Source organism: Zootermopsis nevadensis, unplaced genomic scaffold (genome assembly GCF_977971745.1).
Source record: "Zootermopsis nevadensis isolate Lab colony 2312 unplaced genomic scaffold, Znev_1.0 Znev_ptg000020l, whole genome shotgun sequence".
In the NCBI taxonomy this organism is placed as follows: Eukaryota; Metazoa; Arthropoda; class Insecta; order Blattodea; family Termopsidae; genus Zootermopsis; species Zootermopsis nevadensis.
Window position 1 is genome coordinate 9,144,017 of NW_028259152.1, and position 21,714 is coordinate 9,165,730.

General features: G+C 37.7%; 1 protein-coding gene across 1 annotated transcript in view; it reads right to left on the bottom strand.

Moving 5' to 3' along the window:
* Positions 1-41: 41 nt before the first annotated feature.
* Positions 42-21,714, bottom strand: part of LOC110827548 (solute carrier organic anion transporter family member 74D) — a 28,704-nt gene continuing 7,031 nt past the window's right edge. The window contains exons 4-15 of the mRNA XM_087351680.1: positions 20,021-20,258; positions 18,386-18,625; positions 16,652-16,849; positions 15,527-15,667; positions 15,091-15,237; positions 13,982-14,146; positions 12,591-12,786; positions 10,352-10,499; positions 7,923-8,089; positions 6,346-6,449; positions 3,377-3,478; positions 42-666 (exon numbers count right to left, since the gene is read on the bottom strand). Coding sequence (XP_087207806.1) covers positions 485-666; positions 3,377-3,478; positions 6,346-6,449; positions 7,923-8,089; positions 10,352-10,499; positions 12,591-12,786; positions 13,982-14,146; positions 15,091-15,237; positions 15,527-15,667; positions 16,652-16,849; positions 18,386-18,625; positions 20,021-20,258 — 2,028 coding nt within the window. The 3' untranslated portion in view covers positions 42-484. The remainder of the gene's footprint in view (positions 667-3,376; positions 3,479-6,345; positions 6,450-7,922; positions 8,090-10,351; positions 10,500-12,590; positions 12,787-13,981; positions 14,147-15,090; positions 15,238-15,526; positions 15,668-16,651; positions 16,850-18,385; positions 18,626-20,020; positions 20,259-21,714) is intronic.

Sequence of the window (21,714 nt, forward strand, 5' to 3'; positions counted from 1 at the left end):
CGGAGAGCCATAGAAAAAGAAGAAGAATTAAACTATATCCCTTCATTTGATTAATTGTTTATTTTGACTGAGATTTAATACTGTTGATTGATTTGGTTAAACTTATTTTTGGTAACAAGATGTTGAGACTTAGACAGTATAGCCTGAGAATAGGTCAACATTTTCACAAATGACCAACAGAATTCAAACTGACCCTAGAAAACCGAAATAAAACTGGGACCTGCCAGAGTGCCTGATTGGAATTCAAGAGGTAAGGCCAGTATCAAGCACCACTTTATGGTACTGATGTTTGGTTTCTAATTTTTTATATCACAATTTGGCACTTTAGGAATAAAGAAGATGGCCTATTCTGGCAAACCTTAAATCATTTACAGAATTTCTTAATGGCAAAATCAAATGTGTGAAACATTAACCCAATCATGACAATGCTACGCAACATATAAAAGAGTCTACAATGAGATAATTTTACAGTATTCTACATATGTTATAGCAGAGGGAATTCACAGGGCTCATTCAATTGATCTATCCTCTCCTGTTCTTCTCTTGTATTCTTCTTAGTCTTTTTCTTTTTCATGTTGCCTGTCTCAACTTCTTTGTCATATATCTGAAGATCTTTTACATTGTACCACACTCCTATGTCTAGCAGTGTGCCACCCAGAAGGAAACCTGAAAGAGATCGCATGTTCCCAACAGCTTAGGTTCATAAACGACGTGGTTCTGCTTCAGAGTATATTTTGCGATAAGCCAAGACTTCGCATAAACCTCATTACAGATAGAAATGTACTGTTCCAAAGTGTTCATTAAAATGCATCCTCGGCCAACTGAAACCAGTCTATGCCCCGAATTACACGAATGCTTTTACCTAAAGTTTAACGGTATCTTTCCATTTATGCCTGGGTTTCCCGAGCGATAATTTCTCGTCTTGTTTTTGGAATAAAATTTTAGTACATGTCCTGAAGTCTTATACTTGATTTGATTACGTGAATTTTATTTGTGATAAATACGCACCGTCAGGCTAATAAAATTTTAGTCCACCCTCGAAACATGTTTTCTTTATTCTTATTTATTGTCCTTATATAATGAAAAAAGTGAATTTAAATATATTTTAACTAGTTTTTGGCTTTGGTAGCTTATTTTGTTCATTGTGTAATGTTTCAGTGAACATTACAGTAGGATTTGAGGTTTTCACAGCAGTGAGTATGAAGATTTCTGTCTTCTGGGTTGTTGCGCTGTGTAGTCTGGTCGATGCTTACCAACGTTTCATCGCCCTGATGACGGAGGCAGTATGACCTCTGAAACGTCGGTAAACATCGACCAGAGTACACGGTGCAACAACCCAGAAGACAGAAATCTTAGCCCTGATGACGGAGGCAGTATGACCTCTGAAACGTTGGTTAACATCGACCAGACTACACAGCGCAACAACCCAGAAGACAGAAATCTTCGCCCTGATGACGGAAGCAGTGTGACCTCTGAAACGTTGGTTAACATTGACCAGACTACACAGCGCAACAACCCAGAAGACAGAAATCTTCATACTCACCGCTGTAAAAACCTAAAATCCTACATGTTGAAAAACTACTCTAGCAATGCAGTAACAAGAATATCTTACTCAATAATTTTCCTTTCCCAATTGATTTTGAGAAAGGAAAATTACAGAGTAATACGTGAGCCTGTTCATTACAGTAATTTACTAGCATTTTTAAAATACTGCCATGAAGCTCCTCTAAACTGTCCTCATGTTTAATCAATCGTGTGACCCTCAACAAGCAAGGATGAATATGGTCGTAGGTTTGGAAAAGATTGAGAACTCCTGATCTAGACCAAGGATTGTCAACACACGGCCTGTGGCCTGATGATATTGTTTTGTGTGACCAAAATACGATTTTTATAAAACTGTATCATTCTGTGTGATGAACAATAGTTACCTTATAACATAAAACACAATCTGTCAAAGACAATACTTCAGGAGATACATGCCAATCACGACAACAGATATTAAACCCGATACTGAAGTTGTCCCTGAGCTTAATTAAGCAACACATATAAATAAATTTGGGGGAGTTGAGGTATAGCTCCACATATTCTTAACTTTGACATCATATAGAATATAAGTAAGTAATTTCACTTATTCAGTATAATTTATTTAGTGGAAGTCAGAAGACAGCCGTCTTCTGGGTTGTTGTGCCATGTAGCCTGAATAATTGTTATTTATTCATTGCCCTGATGATGGAGGCAGCATGGACCTCTGAAACGTCGGTAAACTTCTACCAGACTACACGGTGCAACAACCGAGAAGACGGCCATCTTCAAACTCACTGCCGTGAAAACCACTGGTAACTGACCCTCGATTATCCGACTCCCGCATTAACCGACCGAACTTCGAACAGATCGGTTATGAGAAAATTGCTGAGAATGTTTCTGCTACTGAAGCTGATGATGTAGGAGAAAAGCAAAGCCTCAGCTGAGGGAATATGTTGATGGTATCATACAGTCCATTGATCTAACCTCGGACCCAGGTTTTGCTGATCATTATGAACACACTTTTCTTGTATCCAGTACACACCATTCAGCATGGTGTGCATTGGGTGTTAGCAGGATTCACGACTCATCAGTACATGGGTTCGATCGGGACCGCGACATTTAACGCTCGTGCTGTGACCCCCTTTTTGCGAAATGATGATGAAAGTGGAGTAATTGTTGGGATGCCACGGAGAAACCCCGGAGGAAAACTCCGTGATGCCTGGACCATGGCCTTGCCCAATACAAGTTGTAAATCTGAGCACCGCCGGGAATCAAACCCAGGACCCCAGTATTACAATCCCAGCATTCTAACCGCTAGACCACTATGGTGTCTGGACATTTAGAGAACTCGTTATTCACAGGCAAAGACAAAAAACAACCCAGCTGAAAATAAACCTCCTGGTTCCCGTAGAAACTGAACCCCTACTCCTTGTTCAGGATAACACAGCAAGCAAACCAACTGACATCAGCAGAAGCACACCAGAACCTCCACTTCATGCGAAGGACAGTGACTCAGAATGACTGATAAATTCACTGTTTTAATACGGGGACTTCCTCGAACAGCGCTCACGATCGACTCTTTTGCCACCGGCTTGTGCATGCGAAAAGCTCGCATTATCTGCTGAGGAAAATCTGTATTGAATTTCTGTATATTTCAGTATTTATAACAATTATGTACATGTTTTTGTTTCAACTTTGCTAATTATATCTTTGTCTTCTACTTATTTTTTCATATTCATAACCACATTCCCCTTCTCCTCGCTGATCCGACTTATCGGCTTATTCGACCCGTGGTCCCCCCCATGTAGGTCTGTTAAAAGAGGTTCCTCTGTGTTTCATATCAGTGACTTACCTGATGCAGTGAAATTGAGAAGGAACCCTAGCCTCTGTCCATCATAGAGCCAGCAGTTGCCCGTTTCTCCACACGTCTGTCCCCAGACTATGCACGCTGAATCTGAAATGATGTCCTATATCTTAAACCCTTATCTCATTATGTGAGACCATAATCTGACGAATGGATATAGAACCCCTGAAAATGTATTCTGAGTGGAGGTTTAGTCTTTTGATGACCACCACTTTGGAAATATATCGGCTACACAAGACCAATAATTACTGTAACTTGACAAGTGCAATTTGATTGTTGACAACTTAAACAGATTCCTACTACAGATGGATCAAACAAGATGGTAAGCTAGTGTTAGTATGACTTGCAAAGAAGATGAATGTCAGTATAGTGACTAGCTACGGGCTGGACGACCGGGGTTCGATCCCCGACGGGGGCAGAGGATTTTTCCTCTAGCCTCTGGGTCCAGACCGGCTCTGGGGCCCACCCAGCCTCCTCTACAATGGGTACCGGGGTCCTTTCCCGGGGGTAAAGCCGGCCGGGGCGTGATGCTGACCACTCACCCCCATCTAGTGCCGAGGTCAAGGAAGGGAGGAGCTATACCTCCTCTCCCCCCAAACGCCTACATGGCGTATAGTGGGACAAACTTTACTTTTTTTTACTTCTATTTGCATATTGTTGCTAAGGATACTGTCATACTGAATGACTAATCCTCCTTCATGTTTAGGAGGTGTCAAGTTAAAATATCAACCTGCAAACCAGATAGCCTGACTGAAGTTTCTTGTGGTTTGCTCAGTCATCCTAAGAAAATGCCAGAACAATACCTTAAATCATGTCATGACTACTTCTTTCCATATATTTTCACATTCATTATTTGTTAATCCACATGAGAAATGAGGACATTATGACAGAACTTCAGACGGAACCTGTAATGAACTACATTTGGCAATATCAACAAAACTGGACAAATCATGTGGATAGAATGACCGACAGTAGATTCCCAAAGGTAATTTTGAAATACCGCCCTGCTGGGAAAAGATCTCTCGGCCGACCTCAGAAGAGATGGACAGAAAACACAAGACCATAATAGGCCTCGTGGCCTAATATGGGAAAGGATGATGATTTGTTAATCATCCTATTATTTAGTGCTACATATTCTGAGCTGCTGACAGCATCATTAAATAAACCATAAACAAATAAATATCATGCAGCCTACTATACCATTTTATGAATCTGTCACTTTTTATCTAATTATATATTATTACTGTATATTCTTCACTGCTGTAAGTAAAATATCACATGATTCAAAGCTGTGATTTGGCTGGTAACGTAATGCACTTAAGAGAAAAAAGTATCTCGTACAGATCAGACAGCAAAACCAATGACGATGATTAGATCACTACGTGATGGCTTGTCTTCAGTAAAAATCTGTAAAAGTGGTAATACAGGGCAAGTCCCGATTTGAAAGACATGTCACTCACGTTTAATGGAATTCAGATGCACAAAATTGATACCGATGGAAAGAGAAACTCTCCAAGTTTTGTTTCAGTACATCACAGGTGTTCAATGTGAACCCCCTTTATAACTCGGCACACATCCAGCCTGTAGTCGAGTTCCTCCCAGACACGTTACAGCATATCATGATCGATTGCTGCAATGGCTGCTGTGATACTCGCTCGCAGATCAAGCAAGGTCTGTGGTAAGGGTGGCATGAATACTCTAACTTTGACGAACCCCCACAGAAAATAATCACAGGGCTTCAGGTCCGGTGAACATGGAAATTCAGGACACGAAAGGATCCCTGTCTCCGATGGCAGCCATTTTCTCTCATATCGCCCCTGGCGGTGAACAGTGTTACTACGCGGCCGCGAAGTATACCAACATAAACTTGGAAAGTTTCTTTCCATTGGTACCAATTTTGTGCATCTGAATTTCATTAAACGTGAGTAACGTGTTTCAAATCGGGAACATCATTTAGACTTGCCCTGTACTTACGGTGATGAATAGACACATTACAAATAGTTTACTACTCATATACAATGAGTGATTTTAAAATCCACATTGATGCCCCAAAATTTCATTTTTACATTCTTCTCATGTCATTATTCAGAAACATTCGAACATAGAACACTTGTCCCAACCTACTCACAGATCCGAGGTCAGTGATAATGAAAGAGGGTCACCCCAGTAGTCCAGTGCACGGTTAAAGGCCCACAAAACCTATAAAAATTACTACCATCCTTTTTCAAAAGTTTAGTCACTCAGCTGGTGAAGAAATTACTGTGAATGACAGAATTCAAAGATTAACAAGAGCCCACCAGTTTAATTTAATTCACATTCTCACACTTTATTTCTTTAATTTTTTCCTTCCTTGCATCATGACTTATGTATGCACCATCCACGTTTAAAAGTCTGGCTGGAAGATCCATAACATGAGGGTTTAAATCACCTTTTGCTGTGCGACAAAGGTTAAGATCCATTTTAATATTATTCCTCACCTATGTCTAGGTCTCTCAAGTGGTCTCCTCCCTTCAGCTTTTATGATTAATATATTATAAGTATTGCAGTTTTTTCTTCTTCTCATTCCCCTTCTCTAAGTTCAAATATTCTCCTGAGCAACTCGTCGTTGAACACTCTCAGTTTACATTTATCCCTTACAAACCGAGTTTCACGCCTTTATCAAACGACGGTAAAATTACAGTTTTGTATATTTTAATGTTTAGATTAGATTTTGTGCTGGCTGGTAGGGCACATTCCCTCACTTTGCCATAAATTTAACTTTGATTTATTACTTTAGTTCCTGAATATTTTAATTTTGCCACATTTTACGAGGCTTCCTTATTTAGGCAGTCCTTTATTCTAGCAACAAGACATTTATATGTTTTGGATTCAGATCTGTGCATGTGTATACATACTATTTAAAATAAAATTAAAATTAAGGATATAAGTATAATGAACTATTTCGTAAGAAGTATTACCTAGTAACACGCCGTAAACAATAGGACCTGGAATGAAGGCAAGAGCACAAAGCAGGGCCTCTGTAAAGCCAATAGACATGGATTTGTCATCTTGATCAACACATCTGGAAGAGAATAATTCTATTTTTATTGTTGGAGATGGCCATCCTCAGAAGAAAATGTTAATGTATTCAACAGTCAAAAATATTCCCCATCAACACAGAAAGTAAAATATTTATATGTAACACATACATGAAAGTGTAAAGCTGTACTCATTTGTATGTACTCCATTGAATTCACTTACTTTAAAAATGTATTCTTTACCATTTTTGCTTTGCTTCAAGTCAACAGTTCTTCTTCTTTATTACGCCATCTCCTTTACAGGAGATTGGCGACATATTATGAACAGGATCCTTCCATCCTTTTCTTGGACTGGGACCTGTTCATATATGTTTTTTAGACAGGTGATACAGAAGTGTGTATAGAGTAACTGTTGGAATGCCACGGAGAAACTGGGGAAGCCCCGGAGGAAAACTCCGTGATGCCTGGACCACGGCCTTGCACAACACAAGTTATAAATTCGGGCACTGCTGGGAATCGAACCCGGGACCCCAGGATTACAAGCGTTCTAACTGCTAAACCAATACAAATATATTTTTTTCAGTGTCAATTACTTGACACATACAAAATTGCTTGGAGTCCAAAATTACTTTTCCTTGCATTTGGTTAGATATTTACCACACGGAAACTCTGATTGCATAAAAGCTGTTAAGTATAATGAGATGTTTATTTTATATTGTGTAATCATTGTCGAGGGGGAGAGGCCAAACTAAGACAGGTACCCTGGTCCTCTAGGTTGGGGGTTGGTCGCAAGGCTAACAACCTTGCACCGTAAAAATGAAAATGTTTCCAAACCTTGATCAAAGCCTCGGACAGACGGACCTAACAGAGGACCGAATGGAAGAGGAGAATTGAGGAGGCCTTGGACCGAATACGGACTGGAGAGACATAGAAGAAGATCCTACATCTAAAGGTCCTATTGCTTGCATGAACAGCACTTACAAAACTTCTATGACTAGAAGAAGTCAAGAATTGAACTGAGATTTTACCACCAACATAGAACACATAAATTCTTACAAAAATTCATTTGAACCTTTCAGTTTCATAGATATCCTTTTATTATCTGACCATAGTAACCCTTTCGCTCCATCTCTGTTCTATTTCGTAGGAGAGTGTAATAGATTTTATAATCAAAAAGTGAAAGCAACCTTCTCACTGCTGTTTTGATGCCGGACTACTGTTTAATTCAAAAACTGATCATTATGCAGGACAGGAAGTAAATGACAGAAAATTTATCGACAAGAATATATATTACCTCCATACAATTTGGTAATAAATAATCAATTTCATGATTTCAGTACAATTTAATTTAAGAACAACTTGGGCAAAGAAAGGGTACTTTTACGGCAAACTTATAAATCCAGTCTTGAAATAGTTCAAACTATCAAGAGATGTCATGACAGGCCTTTAATGATGATGTCACATACTTACGATATATCTCGTAGCATTGAAGGTAGGACACAATGACTTAAGTGTACCTGAACTGTATGATTGTGTTGCCTGCCCTGCCTGATGCTGAGAGGAATTGCATAATGCACAGAGTTACCAGGAATATGGTAAAGTTGGTAGAGCAGTCTACTTGACACGCACCATCCACTGCCCACCCCATTCCTTCTGAACCTATACAACTGCAGTTCCCATACATCTGCAACACGAGAAACAGTTCATTACGGTAATGCTGCCAACTGCTGGAAGGGTATAAGTTTTTTTAACTGCAAGTGAGTGAAACTTACTTTTGAAGCCTTTCTTTCACACAGTTCAGTGCAAAACAGAGTGGAAAGGTGGACTGCAATTTTGAGAATGTATGTACGTTTCACAAACGCCTTCTTTCAGATTTCATAATTTTTATTTCTTTCTGATACAATTCTTGTAGTGGAACAATTAAAATCCATTTATTCTTTATATCATTAAATGTGTATTATTACTAATTTAAATATCTTATATAAAGGCTATCCCTCTCAAATACATTCAATTTCTTTACTTGAACTGTATTCTTTACAGACAACTTTCGTTTCTATATCATACGTAAACTGTTATAATGTAGGGAAAGTGGGTGACTTGTATCACCTTTGGTGATGTTACCACCTGTCTTTTGTGTCAAATAATTTGAACTGGACACACTCTATTCATATTGACACCTTGGCTGATTGACGGTACACAAGCATTCCAGACCTGTTCTCAGGTTTTTATGTACTTATGGTGAAGAAAACTCTCATTGTAAACACTTACATTCTAAAATATCAAGACTGCATGGTAGACCAGTGGTCCCCAACAATTTTGTGCCTATGGGCACATTTGAGAGTTTATTTGATCGTGGCGGGCACCAACCAATTAACAAAGCCAAATTTTCTTTTCTCTGGACAAATAAGATAATGGACACCAAATAATATACAAAACAACACAACGTTTAATGATACAAGAAACCATGCAATCAAAAATACGTACTTTTATAAGTACAATTATTATTACTCAAGTGGGAAGTTAGTGTGATGTTTGGCACTGCATTTCATCGGCCAGTTTTTCAAATTTGGTAGTGTAGGACGATGTTGCTGCTCGCAAACAATCGTCAAGATGGGCATTAGTAAGTAGAGATCTGTGCTTTGATTTTATAATGTTCGTGGTTGAACGGCCTTCATTATTCAGTATAACCTCTTTCTGTAACAATGCGGGCACCCAAAAAAAATCCTTGGCAGACGCCATGGTGCCCGCGAGCACCGCATTGGGGACCACTGTGGTAAACTAAGCATTCTTCTTCAAAATAGGTAAGATTTTAAAGTACAAATATTTATGCACTTTTCTGGATCTGTAGTTTTGCAATGTTTTGGGACTTGGTGGAAATAAATGATGTGTTACAGTATGTCAAGAGTTAGACGTTTGAATTCATTTGTTTTTGTCAGTGAGATACGTGATCTCGTAAGCACTTTCAGTACAGATTTGTACCTACCACCTGGATAACATGACAGAGTTTCCATAGTGATACGCTATGTCCTATTTTTTTCATGTACATACTATATTAACTAAATGGAAGATCTACTGTAAAATATTAAACATACAAGTTAATAATAAACATAGTTGTTGCCTCTATTGGCATGGATAGGGTGGTATTATCCCAGTCACATGACAGAATTACCCCATATTTGGGTAATACTGCCACACACGCTTTTGCATATTTTTGTCGATGATTCATATGTGGAGCAAACATTAATTTAAAATGTTCTGTCTGCCATGAGGTGGTGTAATTCCCTCCATTTTACCTAATATTTAAATCTTTATTAAACATTACATATATTTTATAACAACATTAACTTCCATTACCTTATTATAAAATTTATTTGTCAGTGTAAATTATTATCTATTGTATTCCAGTAAATTATTTATGAAATCTGTATAATCTTGCTTTCATATTGCAACTTATTTCATCACCAACAACAAAATACGCAAATGAATGCCAGTAGCCTGTTCTCGTGATGTTGAAAACACAAATATTTAGTATGATGATATTCATATTGCATATAGTTGAAAATTCCTCCAAATGAAAGTTAATTTATGTTTCATCTAAATGCTAATGTGGCTTAGATTTCTGGTTAAGGATGCTGTGCCGATGAAGGCCCTGATACTGTTGAAATTTCCATCTTCCATTCTATCTTCAAGGCAAAGTGACTACTCAGTGTCAAAACAAATACTTCATATGAAAAGTCTCTTATAAGAAAATCTATCAATTCCAATTTCAGCTTCATGTAAAATACGGGAGTTATTATTTGACATAAAGAAATTAAATTTTCGCAACACCTTACAGTGTACACCCCAAAACCAAATAATCTAAACACATTCAACAGCTTCATATTGTGATATGCTGTTGTACCAGAACCACCGGCCTGGATCATTCTAAAGGGATAATTTTACTGACCTTGGTACCATTTACTATCTCCAAAGTCGTGCATCCAGCATGGCAGGCAGAGTAGAAGGTATTACTACCATCTATTGCACAAACTGGAGAATACTTAAGGGTGGGCCCACAGTCACAGTCGGTATTGCAGTCTGCTATTAGATCCCAGCTAGAACAGATACCATCATAATGTGTCTCATATCATGAATACAAGCCATAGAAGTTATACCTTACAACACCGAGTTTAATTTATAAAACACATTCCTCTAACAGTCTGTACATTCTGATACTAGTTTCCAATTTATATTGATGAAAAGTGCAAAAATAACTTCAGCTGATATAAACATTTGTTTATAGAACACAATTAGCTGCAGTGTATAGAAGATGAATTTTCATAATACTGAAATAGTTTCATGTAACAGTTTATAAAAATTTTCTAAATTTGAGTTCAGAAATAAAATTTTGTCCACAAAATATACAATAAAATTTAGAAAAATTCAATTTGCGAAGATGTGAGGTGCTTCAAAATAGTTGCTACCTTCTGTAGCCAAAGTGTTGAACCTTCTGGTTAAATAACATCAAAGAATTTCTTGGGAAGTTAATTTCCTATCCAATGATGACCCCTGCCACATGCATCTTTGATAGATCATAATATGAAATGAGATATTCCAGAATTACCGCTCAGTAAAGTAACTATATTTGAGCTGGATGAAAGGAGTTCAATTTCAGTCACGTTCAAAAAGTTTTCTCTTCACCATCATGCTCGAAGTGGCTCTGGGGCTTACCTAGCTTGGTTGAAAAAACTGGACTTCTTTTAATTTTTCAAATCATAAACAGGGTTCTATCTCTGGAAATAATATAGCCTGAGCATGAGCTATATTTCCACATCTACAAAGGTCAACAAATGTTTGCTCAATTTCCCAATCAGACACAGATTCTACAAGCCAGACATTTCTTCCACTGTAATTACTTCATACAGGTCTATTGTATATATTTACTTATGTTTAATATGCTGTAAGGAGCTCAGACCACATAGCACGATATGAATTGGAAAGAAAATGGAAGGAAGCAGTTATGGTACAGTTGAAGGTACTATCCAACACTTCGCAGACAGGATTGATGGACAACAGCTGGTCTTTTTGGCTAAGGAATGATAAGCGTTTGACTGCTACATTTAGTATCGCATAATATACAAGAAACAGAAAATACAATAAGTCATAACAGGTAACTGTTTACAACTGAACTGCACAATGGAGAGGTGAGCCACTAGTATTGGTAGCTCTTAGCCTCTTATACATATTGAAAAAATAAAACAAAAAACAGATAATTCACACAGTGATAAATAAATAAAAATAATATAAAATAAGCAAACAGACAACTATTAACACTATAAAAAAGACACTATTGCCATACACGTTTCAACCTCAAGATGTCATCATCAGAGGCATCAGGGAAATTAATTAATTTAATCAAATGGTTTAAACTGAATTTAGAAAATAAATAATGAATAGGGTATTTAACAAAAGTATTTCAAGCGATACTGCACTAGATGTCACATTAACATAGATCTCATACCCGTGTTAGTTACAAATTAACTCTTTGACATCAGTGGAGAAATAAAAATGGAGAGGGGAAGAGAAAATTAATGAAAACAAAAGATTTTTTCACTTGTCAGTCTTCAGGTTTTACTTTGTTATGGGTCTGAAGAGGAGGTTTGTTTAACAACGCACATCCATTTAATGCTAAGATAAGAACATGTGACAATCTAGATCTATGAATCTTAAGTACCTCCACGACATGGAGGGGAGAGTGTGCCTAAATACAGGAGAAACTTTATGATCCCTAAAGTACAGCAGCAGCTGATTTTATATCTTGAATTTTATGTAACTTTTCTGGTACTTTCAGATGATAAAATATGTTGAATCTTAGACCTAGTATTTCTCATAGGCATTTGGGGGGGTGGGGGGGGGGGGGGGGAATGCAAGACTGCAATGTCAATTTTCTGTACATCTGCAAAGCATTACAATTAAACACAAATACATAAATTATAGATGCAAACTGAGATGTTTGAAAGTAGTAACATTTGACAAACACTTTAAAATTTAAACTGTAATCAAAACTGTTTCACTTTACGGCTGTAATCGTATCCCCAATACATGCCGCATGAATGACATTAAATTTGTGAATCCGCCTGCCAGTTATACCAAATGTGTGCAGACACCACAGGCATCCTGAAAAGATTACTATTAATATAACTAACCTATGGTCAGGCTTCATATCCCCATGAAGATCATCGACAGTACAGCTTAAGAAACTGTAAGAGAAGTGGCCAATCACATCCATTGCTTCAACTATCACATTCCAACCTGCCAAATAATGAGGCCTGGGTTTGAACTTTGATATCACAGCACCTGACGCCATGATACCCAGTGCTGAGCAGATTAGACCCACTGTACCTAAAACAATATACATTACACTTAGCATGCAGGTGTCCCACAATTGCGTGAAATTGTGGTGTTACTTTATTTTGAAAACTGAACAGGAAAGCTATAATGCAGAACGGCCTAAAGCAATTAGTTACCAAAATAGTAGACATTTCATCCTAAAAACTAATTAGACCACTGTGAATGGTGTCAGAGTTGTTTAATGACCTCTGCGTGGGCAGGGCGTGTATAACTTTCTGGCTAGGTGACAACATCATTAAGGAGAACTCCCACACGTAATTGCATCGCTAGTTGTGAATTCCATGTGAAACAATGGTAACTACAATAAACAAGGTAATTATAGTGACCAAAATAGTAATGACAACCAAGATAGCCTGGAAATTTCCACACTGACATTCATGCATGCAGAAATTCATGTATTGTCCAGAGACCAGGAGAAAAGCCCTGCGGGTGAAGTCATTTCTGGGGTGGTGCAGGGGGGATGTTTACTATCAAGTGGACTAGAGGGCTGCTATTGGTGGGAAGTGTGATACATCAGAGTTTTACACTACTACACTCAGACTGAAAACATCAAGCAGTTGAGATTAGCGTGTATTGAGTGCGCCTGTACTGTGTTCTGTGGGTGTTGTGATAATATTCTAGATTAAATCACTGTGTCACTGTAAGGTAATCTTAAAGCTGTACCCATTAGAACACACGAAAGCCTGTTGTCTGTTGCTCGTTCAGTGGTTGTGGAACGAATGCTTTTAGGATGAGTTGTCACTCGCAGCGAAATCTTGCGCGTGCGCGTATATCGAATTCCTAGCAGGGCTTTTCTCCTGGTCTGTGGACTGTAGATCTTCATGTAATGTATTTATTATTGTTAAATCTTAACCAAAATTTGAATGTGTTAGCAGTAAAACTCCCCAAATCAAATTTAATGAAAATTAGTTCAGCTCTTTGTGAGTCATTACATGTGTATAGAGACACATGGCAAAGCTAATATTACAATTTTTGTAACTTATAGTTGCTAACATGTCCAAAGCACCATAGTCAAAATGTATCCAGAAAATGTCAAAAGATGGCCAAGTTTCATATTCTAATTTACATAAGAAAAATATGTGGGATCCTTTTAAATCTTGACCAGAAAACAGTTACCTCATTCCTCTCTGAGCTACATTAGATTAATGCGGACAGCATATATTTGTGTTTGGATCTGAAGCTGTACCTGTTAATAGACTGGATCTGGAAGCAGACTGCCTGAACTGTGTCTCCATGTATTTGGGCATGAACGTCCAGTAGCCAGTTAATCCAAACATGTAGAAAACTGAGCTAAAGGAATTGAAGAGCAGAACCTTGTTCTTTGTCAGACGACGAAGCACCATCTTGAAGTCTATAACAGAATTACACAAATGGCTGGGCAATGTAGAACAGGGACTTGGGGTTTAGAGAACTGTCTTCTGGGTTGTTCCACCATGCAGAAAATTCTTTGATTGCATACTCTTATTTATTTATGGTTTATTTAATGTAACTGTCAACAGCTCAGAATATATACTGTGTCAAATAAAAGATGATGAATATATAGTGAATTTGAAGGATATGAAAGGAAGTGGTTACAACCTAATTTAATACATTATATCAGAATTTTCCTGGAGGGACTGAGGAATCCACAAAAACTTCAATCAGGATGGCTGGTACCCAGGCCGAGACTTGAATATGGGACATCCCAGATACACAGCAGGATTACTAATTACTTGACCACAATGCACAAGTCTGAGCTAACATTAGGAAAATCTAAAATTCTACTGAGACTGAGGGTGTTTGAGAACAGCGTACTAACGATAAAGTTGGTATTGCAGGGGACAGATGTGGACTAAAATTAAATTTGTTTGTTTACTTTTAATAAATAAACTAAGTACCAAATTTCATAGCAATATGTCTTGTATCTTCAACCTCTTAGATTCAAGCCCTGTAAATAAATATAAAAAACAAACAAAACACAACCAAAACAAATCCTATATTGTGTATGTATGTGTAGCACTGGCATAAGATGGAGGATTGTCAATTATGTTTGGAGAAATTTCTACTGCATACATCTTTCTCAGATAAAACATACCCATTCCCCTCCAGTCTGCGTATGGTACAGTACCCTGACAAAATATATTTAGTGATGTAAAAAGAAAGAATTCTACATGTTCAGCTGCAGAAAGGGCCCAAATCCAACCATTGACAGGAGACAATGTTGTTTGGGAGTGCAGACAGGACAACTACAAACATCTGGGCTGGTGAAGCTGGAAATACGTGGATCACTACAATGAACAAAGACTTGCTATTTACCAAAGAATGATATTCCAGTGGTCCTGTTTGTGAGTTTCCCTTCTGCGACTTCCGCCATTGTCCTCTGGGCTGCCCGGGGCAATTTCTTTGGGAACAGCGCAAACATCAGGGCCAGTATGAGGCACATCACACCAAATGGGCCCCATGCTAAACAAATGATTATAAGATCTATTCCATTCTTACAACTATTCCAACTACTGGTGGCATATGTGTGGAGCAACCTTACTTCTGCACATAATCTGCAATCTTGGACACAGATTATGACTATCTTTGTTCCTGTACTTTATTAATCAAACTTGTATTTATACTAAATTATTCATATGTACAGGGTTTCTAATTTGCTTTGTGGACAGTTTATCACTTAAAACAGAAGTATGAGAAAGACTAATATTATATCAGTTGTTCTAAGACATGTTTTAACAAAAGTCAGTTTTACCATGCCACCAGGCTCCTATCCATCGTGGATCATCAATTGTTATTGTTGGGTGAACAGACACAGCCACATACTTTTGAAGAGCGTATGACCCATATAGGTACCCTATGGTAGGCCCCAACATCCGTATACACTGCCATATAGCTGCGAAGGAAAACAATTAAGTACTATTGCACATTTAAAGATATCTGTTTACCAGTGTTCTACCAGACTACGCATTGCAACAACCCTGAAGACAGTCATCTTAATACTCGCCACAGTGATAACCACAAATCTCACTACTGCACATTCTTAATAAATAGTGAGTGATAATGCATCACTCTTGGTGGACTTATTTCTGATTGGATATGGGATAAGAGCTTTAGTTGCTTGCAAATGTTTTGTCATTCATACAAAAGATGAGATTTTCACATTTGACAAAATGTGGAATGTGGAGTTTTTGATTGTAAAGCTGCATAGTCTTGTAGATGTGTATAATCTTAATCTTAAGGGTAAAAATGAGATAGGGTGGGAATGTGGGTTGCTTATATGGCGGGTGACAAATAGAAATGGGTAAAAAGGAAGAAAGGCCACCCTAGTCTTTAGGTAAAATTACAGTTCTCTCTAATTTTTGACAGAGTATGAGAAGACACAGATTAATAAAGATTTCTGTCTTCTGGATTGGTGCACTGATGACGGAGGCAGTATGACCTCTGAAACGTTGGTAAACATCGACCAGACTACACAGCACAACAACCCAGAAGACAGAAATCTTCATACTCACCGCTGTGAAAACCTCAAATCTTACACAGATTATTAAATTAACACTAGCAAGTATTTCCTAAATTTAATTTATTCTGATTGGATTATAAACATAATTTTGATTTGTTCCATGCATTTAAGCTTTGACATATTTTCAAAGCACATTTATATATTTTATGGTTTTGTCACGTAATCTGTTGTTGAAATATTAACATGCACTAAGTTTACATTGTGTTTATTTCTGTGATATCTTTCGCAGTACATTTTAGTATAATTTCTGTATGAAATAGGAAACAAGAAAATATAAGATTGTGAGTTGAACAGCTGTTAGCATTTCTCAACTTTCATCCTGCACACAATCAAACAGTGTCATACTGTGTACATTACCCAGCAGGATTGGCGTCTTGTTCTTGCGGATGTTGTCATCAAGGTAAGACATACCCAGGTTGTAGTACGCGCAGGTTCCTATCCCATGTATTAAGAATGAGACAAAGAAGATTATAGATGGGATGGAGGATAAGCTGTCCACGGAGCAATCTTCCTCATCCTCATACTCACTCCTGCACACGAAGGCTTGGGAGTCTTCTGTACAACAATGCAAGTAATACATTATATGTCACAAATATGCCTAATAACATCTAGACATGCTGCCTGATTTTAATACAAATGTAGATACAACCACACATATCCTCATTATAATTGCGATGACATGTGAATTTGGTGAGTGGTGGTTGGTGACTGTGGTAAATTTCACAGACGCAGTAGTGTTGGATCGGGTAGAAGATGATGATGTTGAAGTGGTTGATTTGGTGGATGATGTAGTGTTCAAAATCTAAAGCTTTCACAGTGATTAAGTATAATAAATTCTACTTGGGCTAACAGCTGTGTTTTTCTTTAGCATTTGTCCCACTTTGGCAGGGTCTGCTTTTTTTTCCCCTCTCTTTGGCAGTTTGCTTGATCTGTTAGACATTTCGTAGGACTCCTTGGTCGAGTGATCAGCTTGTCGCAAGGCCTCAACCTGTACACAGGACAACACAACACAGAAAAACGCGGACAATCATCCATGCCTTGAGTGGGATTCCAAACCACGGTCCCAGTGTCTGAGCGGCACAAGGCCCACGCCTCAGACCGCGCGGCCACTGTGACAGCTGGCTGCCAGCCACGTAAGGTGGCTTAATGAAGAAAACATTCTTCATTAAGCTACCTTACATGGCTGGTAGCCCGAGAAGAATCTATTATAGATGTAGTGTTCAATTTTTGGAGCTTTTAGTAGTAGTGGTCACTTTACTGGAGATATGGCGGTGGAATTTGTAGAGATAGTGATGTATTTGAATGCCCATGGTTTTTCAATTGCAGTTTTACTAACAGGTCTGATGGGATTCATTGAAAATTCATTGATGTGTCTGTTTCAGTTTATGGCGTTCATGTAAAAGGAGGTAATTAAATTGGTTAAGACTGCAGTGGTGCATTTGCTGGATCTGGTAGTGGAAACTGTGGAACTGATAAGAGTTCATGCAGATTGATTATATATGGGTATGTATGAATTTGGCTGATGTTAAGAGTGGTACAGATTATGGTGAAGGATTTGGTAGAGGTAATAGTGTTGGACTTGGTGAAGCACATTGCGCTTCTGTTTTTTATAATAATGAATTTTGATAGGTCTTTCTAGTGAACCCAAGTAGATACTCCTCACCTTATCACATAAGGATGGAAACAGGCCCCGTTTCTGAAACACATTCTTTTCAGAATACTAAACAATGACCAAGTCCAGGAATCATTAATACTATGATCAGAAACCGTTAGATTGAATAACTCATGGTTATGTCCTCCAGAATCTGTTTAATTGCAATGTAGCTAATGGTTATTATGTTGATAATTGCTATTGTGGAGATGAAAATGTTATGATTTTGAGGTCATCTTGGTAATGATGGAGAAAGAATGGGAAGATGAGATTGGAGATGGGTGTTGTGGTAGAGGATGTGGTGATCGATGTCATTTCTGATCGATGGATGACAAGAACCGTGCACTGACCTGTGTTGTCAACATGCAACACCTGTCATAAAGAACCTAATAGGTTATGGATATAAGTTCCTACAAAATAAACTTTCATGCAGGACTTACCATTGATACTACTAAAATTTCCAACGGCTGTGTGGTGAGAGGTGCCATATTCTTCAGTCAGCTCGAGAGCGTCTTGCCCGGGGCCGAATATGAGATGGGGAACTAGCCGCATAAAGCAGGACAAACCAACCAGAAGTGTCCCGCTGGCGACCCACCGAGTCTTGTGACCTCTGTTTCCCAAATACGATATCAGGAAGGACGAAAACAGACCCGCGATATCCACTGCTGATGTTATGAGGCCTGGAGACAAATACATGCAATCTATCATGTTTAAACATTGTCATTGTTAGTGTGAAGAACTTCCCGCTTAATGTACCCTCTCTACCCCAACAGTCCATTAAATATATATTTTGCAATAGCGTATATTCTGGAGGTGACTAGTGATGGGCACAATAGAATGATGGTTTGTACTATCGACTTATTCGATTTTTATTCGAATAGCGGCAATCGAATGAAAGCATTCGAATAACAATCGAATGGAAATATTCGACTACACGCTATCTACGTAATTCAAACCTGTCAACTAATGAGATAATTTCTCAGAAACCATCTCATTTTTTGCACATTTCGTAATTATTCTTTCTTTCTATAGTCGTATTTAAATTATAATGCTTGGTGTTTGCTTTTGCAATTTATTCCGTCTCTATTAGGCGTACACTGTGTTCACATGTTAGGTGTAATATAAAAATAAAATAAATAAATATGTCCACCCCCCCAATTGTAATGAAACAGACGTCCGGACAATAATAGAAGGATCCCACGTGTTCTTTGACTGTCTTCCGAATTAATAAGTTAATAAAATTATTTGCTGCCCGACTAAAATGATTCGATTGTTTTATAAATATTCGAATCATTCAATAGTTCCTAACAACGGAATTATTTAATAGTTTTTATTTGATTGTGTCCACCGCTAAAGTTTATTTGATGGGGATCGGTATGTGTGTTGTCCTGCAACAATTTGGGGAACTCGACACTAGATGAAAGTGATGAACAGGTGACATACGTTATCAGGGTACTTTGGAAACTTTGCTGGTGTTAATTCACACAACATTTATGCAATGGCGTTTATTTCGAGTCACCAGACCAGTGGTTCCCAAAGTGTGGGGCGCGCCCTCTTGGGGAGGGGGGAGTGGTGTTTGTATGAAAAACTTTTTTTAACGAAATATGGAGAAACATGTTTAACATCCTTTGCTTGGTTGAGGCAGTTTAGTTGTCTTACAGTGCTGTATACTCATAGCTAAATTTTATGTTAAATCTGTTTGCTTGCACTTGTTCTGGAAGGGGGGGCGTGAAATTTATGAAATGTTTTAAGGGGGGCGCAAGGTATAAAAGTTTGGGAACCTCTACACTAGACATAAATGCATAATGGCTTCTACTACCCAACAAAACAGTAGTGATTTTATTGTTGAAAAGCACTGTTCAGACTCCTGTCTCTGGTAAGTTCGAATCCTTTGGAGAATGACAGAAGTCTGCCCATGCAATGTGCTTGCTTCTGCTTATATCATAACGACCACTCTGCACAATGAAGATGTAGGTGTTAACGACGATTAAGACGCCTGGCAGTTATTAGGATATGTGATGTTAGAAATTTAAAAAAATGATGACAAAGATAATGAACATGCAGTGAATCATTACCAGAGGTCCTGCTTGGTATTTTGAACCTTTTCTCTATTGTGCTGATGGTGGCCACAAAGTAAGAGCCAATGATTAAGTGGAACATCCCAATGAGACCGTACATAAGAACATAGCTCTTCTTGCTTGCTAATTTCTGGAGCCACTGTGGCTCGTACCCTCCTATACCACACTTCGTGTCGTGCTCGAACTCCTCCCAGCCGTCCGGTCTTTTCAGTGGCTGGTCTGGATTTTGATCCTGCTAAGTAAGAACACATGTTTTGTCGTAAAACTTACGCGCTATTTTAATGTTGACCAAAGACATGTTACAGATATTCGTGGTTACAGAAAAGAAAAATTCACTCATTTATTACATAATAAATTCTAAAAATAAACGCATAATAGGTGATAATGTCTCTTTTGTCTTTGAACCATTTAGTCAGTTTTAATTCAATTTTTGTTTTCTGGGACTAAATCTAAATGTTGTCTATTCCTTACTTTATATGAAGCACAATTAGATTATTAATAATTTTCTTGCGACTCATCATACAGAAAAGTAGTACATGTCAAAACACGGAGTTTTACTTTAATTTAAAACAATTTTTGGTATTGTATACATTTGACGGAAATAAATAAAAGTAATTGAATGTTTCAGGTATCTTGTAGATCACAAATGAACGAAAAGTACTGGTATTTTAACTAAAAAGCAAAAATTGTAGAGAAATGAAAAATTACTAAATAAGAAATTGTTGCTCGACTAAAAGTAAGTACTGGTCTCTTAAACAACATCATTGTACACAGCACTTACTTCCAAAATTGATACAGTAATAATTTTTAAATTGTACTCAAAATTAAGAAGTCCAATTATACGTATCATGATTAGCTGAAAGAAGAAATATGTAACTGCAATAAATGAACATCGATGCCAGTGTAACATTGAAGAACGCATCCATAAAGCATATAAAATAAACACTTAATGAAGTTGTTGTTACACCATCTGTTTGTCCGGGTATTTCATATTCGAATCTACTCCACGGGTCTCCTTTAAATTAGTTACTGGGGTCCATACTAAGAGTTAATTGGCAAATGTGAGATTCATATGGGTCCATTAATAAGCGTACTTCACATGTAGCCAAAGTTGAAATTGATTTGTTTCTAAAAAACAGTTAACCATATAAAAATCAGTACGTGGCATAAAAGACAGGCCTCATTAATATACCGTGTTTCGAAGTTAATAAGACGACACTGAAATTTTATTTAAAATGTTTACAAATTTGATTAATATCACAGGCAGTGTAACAGAGGTATTTTTTGGACTCTCTACTATTTGATAAATGGAGTATCCTTCATCTTTCCGGCCTTGGACTTTATTTTACGTTTGATAAATTGCATTTGGGAATCAAAGTCCATGTAGCATATCAGTTAATATATTAATACAAGACACCTAGCTTTTATTTAGTTCCGAAATAGGCCTATACCTAAAGACAAATAGCTGATATCTACGTTGTCTTGAAGGTTAAACGCACGTAGGATGTTACGAATTGAGAATTTAACACATTTCTGCGAAACGAAAGAATTGCAATATATTAATCCATTTCTTAAATGTAAGATTCAGTGAATACTCTCTTGCCTGAAATATAGACTTCCTTACCTTCAAATAACACCGGAAAATGATAGCACATTACTTTCATTAACGTCCAATTCTGTTCGTTTCTTAT